The sequence below is a fragment of the Sander vitreus genome, chromosome 13 (genome assembly GCF_031162955.1).
Source record: "Sander vitreus isolate 19-12246 chromosome 13, sanVit1, whole genome shotgun sequence".
Lineage (NCBI taxonomy): Eukaryota > Metazoa > Chordata > Actinopteri > Perciformes > Percidae > Sander > Sander vitreus.
This window is the reverse complement of record NC_135867.1, coordinates 24782705-24793141: the sequence shown is the minus strand read 5'-3', so window position 1 is coordinate 24793141 and position 10437 is coordinate 24782705. Positions and strand designations below refer to the sequence as shown.

Sequence of the window (10437 nt, the reverse complement as noted above, 5' to 3'; positions counted from 1 at the left end):
GTAATATGCATGTTGTGTGTACATGTTGCAATAGCTGTGACATGACACCCACTGAACCAAGGATGCTTTTTCAACGCTCATTTTTAAACAAGTACCAAGTGCACACTGACCTCAGAGACACAGGCTTTATTGTTACACAGTCATGTGTCCATGAATAGCAGCAATGTTACAGTGCAGACAGGTTTCACACTGCACTCACAATCTGCCTCTTTCTCTGTCTTTCTCTCTCTTACACACACACACACACACACACACACACACACACACACACACACACACACACACACACACACACTGTGGTGTCAAGTAGGTGCTTTAGACCCTTGGCCTTAATCATTGTTATATAACCTGTCCTTGCATCGTGTCTTCTTGGCCAAATCCAGCATTGAAAATGGACTTCAGTCTTGTTATGTAATCGCTCTTTGTGTGATTTCCACCTCTCCTCTGTATTCAACAGCCTTTCTATCATAAATAGTTTGCTTTTCATATTATGGTAAAATGACATTTTACGCTTCAGTTTCGTTAAATACATCACCAGCTTAAATGTGAGCGCCTGTTAGCTAATTTAAGATTAATGGGAACTAATTATAGGCCGATAGTTATGAAGATAAGATGTTAAGGTTATAATTTGTAAATGTCAGTTGTCTTTATAGATATTCTGTTGACAGTTTAACAAAGGTTAGATGAAATACTTGAGTAACTTCTCTAACATATCATGAACTTTATATTTTTATCAATTGTATTTTTGGTATAACTAAAGACATCTAAAGACCCATCAGCCTCAGCTATACCTTGTGTTTAGGGCTAATTAGCGCCATGTTAGCATGCTAGCGCGCTAAACTACTGTAAGTTGGTGAACATGGTAAACGTTATACCTGGTTAGCATCAACATATTGGCATTGTTACTGTGAGCATGTTAGCACTCAGACTTTAGCAGTTAGTTCAAAGCACAGCTGTGCCTACATACAGAGCTGCTATGGCTGTAGACTCATAGTCTGAGTTAGTTTACTTAGTTATGTCCAATGTTACAGTCACCAGTGGTACTAACATATGTATGACTAAAGACAACATCCACACAATTATAAACCACTGAGAAAAAGATGAGCTTTATAAATCCTGTTATCGTTATCACTCTCACATGCTGTCCCATGACAACACACCACAAAAACATATGAGGTCAGAGCCCAGCGTTCACACTGGGATGCAATTCTAATAATCCCTTTCTCAATGTAATACATTAAAAGATGTTAAATCAATGCGCCTGTCCCTGAAACATACATTACATTAAACAGGCGGTCTTCCATAGCTGCCATTTATTGATTTGATGTCTTTTCATATGACTTGGGCAGCGGGCTTATAAATTGTTCTAATGAGGCTCTAGTCCCGCAGCCTGGCCTTGTCTGCATTTCTGGTGTTGCCACAGGGAACGGAGACTTTTCACTGAACCTTGTCTATGCCTACGTGGCTCTAAGTGCTTATGCTGAATTGTGCTGCAGTAGGGGGAATTTATGTGTTTGTGACTGCACTGGAGCCACAGGGGAGAACAGATAGGTGTCATCTGAGTGGCCTAAAACACAGAGCTTTCTATTTCCCTTTGTAATTAGCTACAGCAATACAGTATCCTACTGCAGAAGAAGCAAGACACCATGAAAAAAACTATTTTAATGTTTTGTATGAGGGCAATCAGCTGGGCAACTTTTGCGGTGTGTATGTACAGGAGCACATACAGTACATTCCCTTTTCTTTAACGTACATTTGAACTGTTTCGTGTTACTATTAGACAAGTCATTTGGGGTTACATGCTGATGTTTTCCATTGTTCCATTTTCTATAGATTCGTACATTGGTGCAAATAAAAGTCCTTCATAATATATTTGCTTTGTTTCTGGCTGAAAAAACAGGAGTAAACAAAAAGAAATCCAAGGTTCATATTAAGTTTAGCCTACAGTCATGACCAGATATGACCAAATAGAATAGAAGCTTCCTTTCTCAGATATTAGCGTCTTGCAGATTTCTGTTTTCTAAAGCATCCCCTGATGACCTTTCTATAAAGATTAACAAGGCAAGCAGTAACATTGTTTCAGCTTCATCTGTTTTCCACAATAATAATTCATTTTTGTTCACAAAAGCTTTCTAGTGTCTTCTGTTAGGAGAATTACAGTAGTTTTCTTCTTTTAAAACAATAATACAAGCTATAGCTCAAACAGACAGAAACAGAAAAATAATCTGCAACTGTAGCAAACTAGATGAACTGCATAGCGTCTGGCTTTACTTTTTGACCATTTCTTTAACTGGGAATGTTGGTATTGGCAGTGGTAGAAGAAGTACTCAAAACCTTTTTTTTCTGAAGTAAAACTTTTAACAATTAATAGTAAAACTATTGATAGCGCACAGTCCTGAATTCAAATGTTTACTTTGAGTTAAATCAGAGGCATTATATCAGTACAATGTACACATTTACTTTACCTCTGTTCAAAGTGGAGCTTTCAACTCTAATATAATGCTGGGTAGTTTAATAAATAATAATACATCATATACCGTATTAATTGTGGTATTTTGTGAGTAAAATCTGCAAATACAGCAATTACAGCAACATGTTTCCCAAAATGTCAAAGCATTCTTTTAACTTCAGATCTTTTAGGCCAAAAGTATCCTAGCTAGAGATCCTCAACGTGTTCTCTCTTTCAGGAGCCTAAACAGAAATGAATAGATAACTTGCCAGTCTCACCTGCGCACTGTTATGTCTCTTTATTAATAATCATTATTAATGGGTTTTAAAGCTGTACGACACAGTACATTTTCTCACGACAGCTGTCTTTCTTTCCACACAGTACTGAGTACAAGGCTTACAGAGATGTGAAGCCAGCGAAGATGATCCGGGCCAGGTCCCAGTACCTGCCCCCAGCTGAGAGGCCCAGTCTAGAGACCAGCTACAATGCTACCTTCAAGGGCCAAGCTCCGCTGCGCCCTGCTGACAACAAGGCCGTGGATAGGAGGAGGATACGCAGTTTGTACAGCGAGCCTTACATAGACCCCATCAACCAAGTGAGAACGCACTTTTCTAACTTTGTAGTTGGGTTAAATATGAATTTAAAAAATAATCTTAATATTACTGTAATGTGAAATGATTGCCATGCTCATCTCATTGCACAGCACAGTTGTAGAAATGACTAGCCATTCATTTGAAGCATTTCAGCTCAGGAATCTCATTTCCGCTGTCCGACATCTTTAGGTTGACAGGTATAGTGTCCTTCGCTCTAAACCCAAAAGGCCTGGAGCCTGGGTCGCAGGCCAGGGCAAGCCAGTGAAGAAAGCCAAAGATAAGCAGAGCGCCGCGCTGAGGGGATCCAAGAAGACAACCTCGGAGAAGCAGCCCGAGAACCAGCCAGCGGCAGGGGACAAGGAGAAAAGTAAAGAGATGAACAACAAACTGGCTGAGGCAAAAGAGTAAAAATCATTTAGCACTACTTCTCCTTTTATTTCTTATTTTTTGGGGGGGAAAAACACAGAGGCTGCAAAATCAATTAATGTTCTCTTCTTTATTCTCATCTTTACTTCTTTCTGTTCTTTCCCTCTGTTCCCCCCTACAGTATCTTTCTTCTTCTCGTCTCTGTTCAGTCTCCCAGTATCCACTCATTTTCTTCTCTGTCCTCTTTCACTACCTCTCGGCTACGTTTGTACAATAATAATAATACTAATACTAATAATAAGATAAGATGTTGGGGTTTAGACATGACATGTCATTGCTCCTCCCACCTCATGCTATATAGATCGCTATGCTAACGAGTGGGCGGAAGCATCCTATCCTCCGCCATTTGATTGCCACCCACCACCCCCACTCTGCTCGCCTCCATCTCCAGGTTGCCATGGCTACGGGCTGCCTGGCTAGGCAATGGATGGCTTTCGTTGCATGGGCCCAGCGACAAGCAATTCTGACGGGTTGGCTTTGATCAACTGTGCAGATTGCTTTGTTGAGTTTATCAAGGATTTATTTGAATTTTTCTTTATTTAATTTTTTTATTGGAGAAAAGATAATCGAATTGGCACTTTGGATATGATTTCTGCACTTGCTAAATTAACAACAAATCTGAAAATCTTTGATAAATGTCCCGCTTGGGAAGTCATGACTGTCTGATCCACGGCTTGTTTTGTACCTGCTCTGTTATCTCTGCTACTGGTCTCTGTTCATGGTAGAGCTCGCAGGGCTCAACGTCACAACGCTTTGTTCAGTGTGATTTTGTAATCCAATGTCCCATTTTGAACTGAACACTGTTGTAGGCTGCACAAAATTGTTGTCAGTTCATCTGAAGAAACACACCGCTCTCCCCTTCCTTTCACGTGAAGCCCATTTATACTTTTGTATCTAAGTTCACTCAAGGCCATTTTGTAACACCCAATTTGTTGCCAACAAACCATCGGGGTCACACTAAACTGATAATATTGACATTTCACATTAAAGTCACAACCTTTCTCAGAATCAAAGTCAGTGGAGCGGGAAAATGTTGTGTTGAGTGGTTCAGGTTGTGTCTGCCAAGCACACAGCGTGTAGAGCTGTCAATCTCAATCGCCACATCTCGGCGTAATCACCTCTAATGTAGTCTTTATCTACAAGACTGATCCCTGTGCAAAGCTCCGCAGCAGTTATGCAATCACAGTAGTACGCACGCAAACACACACCTCCTTGTGGCTTTTTTGAAATGCACTCTTCCGAGGGTGACCGTAACCAATATGATCAGACTGCCATGGGACGATAGCAGACAGCTCACATTGCTGCTTAATAGCACTTTTCGTATAACCTTTAAAGAGGGAGATGTATGGATGACGCACAGATTCACGTTCCGAATAAATCATCAACAATTCACTGCCATGTGTTACATTGGTTTGCAAGGCTACAATGTTTTACCTCATTTTGTTTGTAACTAATACGTTGTATCTGTTAATATCGTCTTTTATTTTAACACACATGCCAATGATGGCACAGTGATGTGATGATAAGTGTAACTGCTTCTGTTTTGGGACTCCAATGTTCATCACTCTCCGTTTTTGAGTCCATGCTGTTGTATTTGTTTTTACCAAAATTCCAAAAGTATGAAAAGTATGTTGGTGTGATGAAGTTTAGTGTATTTTTTGTTGATTCAAAACTGGATTTACTTGTGCTTTGTCTGGCAAGTTCAACATGGTGGTGCTGCATTTGTGTGTAAGAGGTATCTAGCAAAACATACCAAAACAAGTTGTAAAGCCTCCATTTATAAATTCTGGTTTAACCCAAATTTTCTCTGTGAGATGTGTTGAAGATAAGGGGAACATATATATGTTACAGCAGGGCTACATTACATGTTGGCTGAATGTTGGAGTCTGAACTTGGTCCTTAGCATCCAGCTGCTTTCACTCAGTCTTAGCATACTGTATATATATATAGAGAGAGATCCTTTTTTTCTTTGTTTTTGGATTAGAAGAGCACTGTTCAGTCTTGGCAGGGGTCAACCCATCATTGTGCGCCATCCCCCCACACACACCTTAATGTTCTCATTAGCTCTGCTTCTCAGCATCCTTCCCTCCATTCTGAGTGGACGGCTGCACCATCTCCATATTCTGCGGTGTCTGAGACATCAACCGTCAGCGCTACCACCATGTCTATCCAAGCTGAGCATGGGGCCCCATCGGGGATGAGGGACTGACTCATTAGCATTTTGCAGCCTTTGGTTGGGGGGGACGCTTTGTCATGTAACACACAGGAGGGGGCTTGTAGGGGCAGTAAATGTAAACAGTTGTCAGTACAGCGCACACCCTGTGCTATCTTTGTGATTATTGGGCAAATAAGGATAGAAAGTATGGTAAAGAAAGTTATGTCTTGGGCAACAACAAAAAAAATTGACTGTGACGTGCTTGTGTTTCTATCTGCTTGCTCATATTTAATGAAACATTACAAATAAATGCAAAAAGCAGAAATAGCAGTGTCTTCTTGCTTTTTTTTGTTGAATGTAGAATGGTGAAAGATTAGCGGTTGCAGGTATCTGTCAGTGTTTCTCCAGTCCCAGTCTTTGTCCTTGTGAGACATTGAATAAATCCACATGGAAGAGAATGTTTGCTCTCACAACTTCTTTCTGTGCTTTCTCCAAGATTGCGCCACATTCTGGCATGAGCTCTGACATCCTCTCCAGGCCGTGCATGTTGCCCTTATGTGAGAACGGAAGAATATATTATTCTTGCATCATGTCTCTAATATATTCGAAGAACTTATCCGACTTACAGAGCAACATGCATTTCAAAGGATGTCCAGAAACTTATTCCAGAATAAAATGCCATGTGCTTCTTCTAGCAAAGTACAAAAAAAATCCTCTTTTATGCAAAAACACCCACAAATGTGTGATATTACATTTGCTGAGATCATATTGTTCTTTCTCATACTTCTGCTGTGTCCAATTTGTCGTGTGCTAATGAGTGACATTCTGATTCATTTGAAGGGTTGTGCTAAAACAGTACCACTACATACAACTCTGCCAGCCAATCCGAGATATTGGCTGGGTGCAGACTCTAAAGCAACACCTGTGGGGCTGTGCACTACCCAACCCAAGGTAATCAATCACAAGAGCAATTAAAGGAAACAGACAACGAGCCACAAATGCCACTCATTGCCATCCATACATGCTCATGGAGATGTGATTTACTTTATGTTTTCTATGGCTACATCTACACTACTACTTTTTGGTTTAAAAACGAATATCTTTTGCTATGTTTACGCCTCACGTCCGCAATACTCCGGCGTGTCCGAGCCCCTAAAACAGAGACATTTGGAAACACAGCTGCTCCCGTTTTGGTTTGAAAATTCCGGGGTTGCTTTGTAGTCGGGCAGAAACAGAGACCTTTGGAAACAACGCATGTCAGTCAGTCTTACTGTATCTGTTAGGTCGGCTTACAGACCTTTCAGTAACAGTTCCACCTCGCCGTCGGTCCAAGCTAATAAATCCCTGTTCTTACTTTTCACCGTTGATGTTTTTTCTCCAAAGTATTTTTTGTATTTCTTCACTTATACGTCCATGATTTTGAACGTCGGAGTAACATCAGACAATCTGCTTCCTGTTTACACCGGCACGCGCATGCCATGGATGTATTAAAAGAACTGGTACAGCGTTCGACCAGGAGCCTCATTCATTCCTATGAGAGTTGCTAAGCTTTAGGGTTTATTTCCGTGATATGCGACCCACTGAATGTCCGCAGTTGTGTTTCTCCCACTGGCCCTGCCTGCGAGTTCCCGCTCGGCCCATAGACTTTACATTGTGGTGACGTCACCGGTTTTTTAATTGCTTTTCTCGGTAAGAAGAGTTTTTTTTCGAATAGAAAAAGTCCATGGATTAAAAAGTCAGAATAGAAAGAGTCCTAACCGACCTTGTTTGTCGTTCAAGGTGTCCTGGCAGCAGTTTTACAGACAACTCTTCGCTGAGCGCTGATCCTGGGGGACTGGCCCGTTCCCAGTGTATATGAATGGTCATGTGATATGCGTCGTCAGACGTGTTAATATAGACGGAGATTAGTTCTGCTACTGGAGCTTAAACTCTTGTGTGCACAGAAAATCGTTTTTTGTCTCAAAACTCTGCTTAAACATTAAAAACGTAGTAGAGTAGATGTAGCCTATGACAGTGGCACAGTTTTGTTTCACCACATTATCTCTGGTCTACTCTCCAGGTCATAGCCCGTCTGTATATTTCTCTTCCATATGGACACTCAAGTAGAGTCGGGGAGGGTGAATGGGGCTGTCTGACTGACTGCTGTCACATGCTACATGTAAGGGGCGTATTCTTAAGGAGGCCCCAGGTTTATTCCAGATATCTCCACCCATCCTTGAACTTCTGTCAGCCGCTGCGATGCACCCACTCCTCATGGTTAAAACAACCTGCATGACTGTTGAATTACCCACCCAGACAGGAGAGTGGAGATCTCTATTCCATTCATTTATGAGGCAGATCACTCATGTTTTGAAGGGGAACTTTGGTATTTTTAAACCTGGACCCTATTTTCCCATGTTTTATTGTTTTAGTGTGACTAATGGGGACAACAATTTTTGAAATTGGTCCAGTATTGAGCGAGAGCCCTGCAACCGCGAACCGGGCTGCAATGTAATCCTATGGGTCAATTACGAACCATCAATGTACGTCCCTTAAAAGAGCTTTTTTTGTCACTGACAGGCTGAGATTGTTATTATAAGAGTCTGACTTCTGCTGCCCCTTTGGTGTCACTTGAGTGTTTTTGCTGCCTACATTGTGGAGGTGTGTCCTAACTTGAGCTGAGATACTCTAATTAGTAACCTGCAAACAGGAGGCACAAGTTAGAACACACCTCCACAATGTAGACAGCAAAAACACTCAAATGACACCAAAGGGGCATCACAGACTACATTATGGAAAGGACCCTTACAGAAAAATATACCGGTTTTCTTTACCTTTCGCTTGATCCGGTCTGTTTGTTATTCCAAGTCTCGCTCACAGAGAAGTCTTCTTCTTCTGAAATCTCGCGAGACAACAATGGAAATCGATGAGTTGGAGAGAGGCGTGCCAGAGTTTGTTGTGTTGATACAGAAAGCGTATCTTAGAGTTACCCAAAATATTTTCAGTGTCATGGCTGAATATTTAGCCGGGTCACAACCGCGAGATTTCAGAACGAGACTTCTCCCTGAGCAAGATTTGGAATAACAAACTGACCGGATCGCGAAATTACGAATCCCACTACGGCCATGCAAAGACCCGCCCTTCAATAGCATTTATTGCCCAGGCGTCCATGCTTACGCAAGGTAACGTAACCCTTATTTGTACAGGTCCTATCCCCTGACCAATCAGCTATCCTAACCTTAACAGCTCGAGGTCAAATGCCTAACCCCAACCAATCGAGCTGCTTCGTAGGGCGGGTCTTGGCGTAGCCATAGTGGGATTCGTAATTTTGCGACCAGATCAAGTGAAAGGTAAAGAAGTAAGTTGTATTTCACTGTAGGGTCCTTTCCATAACGTAGTCAGACACTTACAACAACAATCTGAGCCAAACAAACACTATTAGTGGACTTACATTGATGGTGCGTAATTGCCCCATAGGATTACATTGCAGCGCGGTTTGCAGTTGCAGGCTACAGCGCTCTCGCTTAATACTGGATCAATTTCATAGATTGTTAACCTTATTAGTCAGGTTAAAAATAACAAAGTACCCTTTTAAACTGTAGCACTTTGCATCTTAGCTTGTTGTCACTGGGTAGAAGTTTTATAATATGTTTTATTTTTTTTTCTTGATTCCATATCTGTCTCTAAAGCATGCTGCCACTGTTTTCTGTTGGACCTGCAATCTGATGTTGTGTTCAATAATTTGGTCTAGACGTTGAGTGTTAGCTTGGATGTAAGATGAGGGGTAAGTATGAATGGAATGAGGGAAGCCGCTCTGCTTTGGAAACACACAGTTCAAAAAGGAAATTGTAAGTGCATGTTAATGATCTTCACACTAATTTGTAATGCTAATGTATTGATTTGGATTGTTCTATAGTGTACTGCATCTTGTAGCTATTCTTTCACAGAACACCCTGAGACTCTCATTGCACCATTGGCATCCCGTAGTTCATAATGTCACTGAATGAGTCAAAGTATAGATTTAAACCAATGGCTTGAATTGATCTAAACACAAAGCTGGCCAATGCATCATTAGAAATAGACCAAAAGCTTTACTTTACATGTGTATTCCCACAACACAATGGCATTTATAGTCAAGTTTTCAAAGATATGTATTACATGAGTCACTTGATTCTATCATGATTGCCCTGAGGCATTTTTATGTAATATTGTTGTCAAGCAAACAGGCCCCATAGTGATGTTATAGCGTTGTCTCCTAAAACAGAATCCTGATATGTTCCTCTGGAATGAGCGGTCACAGGGTGCTCCGCTCAACTCAACCCAATGACTTGATGTTGTTGGCCTGAGAGAAATGCCTCATCGTGTGTCTCTTTCTGTCTCCTTCTTCTCTGGTATCTTAACCATGTGCTGCCTCCTAGAGATGCTAAGGACGAGGTTCTCGGACCCAGTCATCATCATTCCCAGGGTGCTGCTGGAGGAGAGCCACCACCACCGCTGGAAAGACCCGAACCTCGGAAGAGCAGCGGAGTCGTACGCTTTGCCCTAGATGTCAACCAGACTGAGTAGTTGTGCCTGCAGGATGGAGGCCGATATCTTAAACCGACTGATGCTCTGTACTGTAAATAGCTAGTATTTGCAACTAAGTTGGATTATGAAAAAGAGGTGAAAAAAAAAGTTCCGCTATCCAAGAGGCAGCCCACACATCTGAAACACGCATGTTTGACCCATGGAATTATCACAAAGGTGCTATATCATTTTCTGGTTTCATGCCATTTGTTTTCAAAGAATATGCCAATATCATTAGAAATACCACACCATAAAGTGCTTATACTACA

The 10437-nt window shown here is 41.4% G+C and overlaps 1 protein-coding gene across 1 annotated transcript in view; it reads left to right on the top strand.

Moving 5' to 3' along the window:
* The window catches only part of map6a (microtubule-associated protein 6a), a 21683-nt gene extending 11515 nt beyond the window's left edge, over positions 1-10168 (top strand). Inside the window, exons 2-5 of the mRNA XM_078266482.1 lie at positions 2831-3044; positions 3232-3446; positions 6464-6574; positions 10021-10168. Coding sequence (XP_078122608.1) covers positions 2831-3044; positions 3232-3446; positions 6464-6574; positions 10021-10168 — 688 coding nt within the window. The remainder of the gene's footprint in view (positions 1-2830; positions 3045-3231; positions 3447-6463; positions 6575-10020) is intronic.
* Positions 10169-10437: the final 269 nt, after the last annotated feature.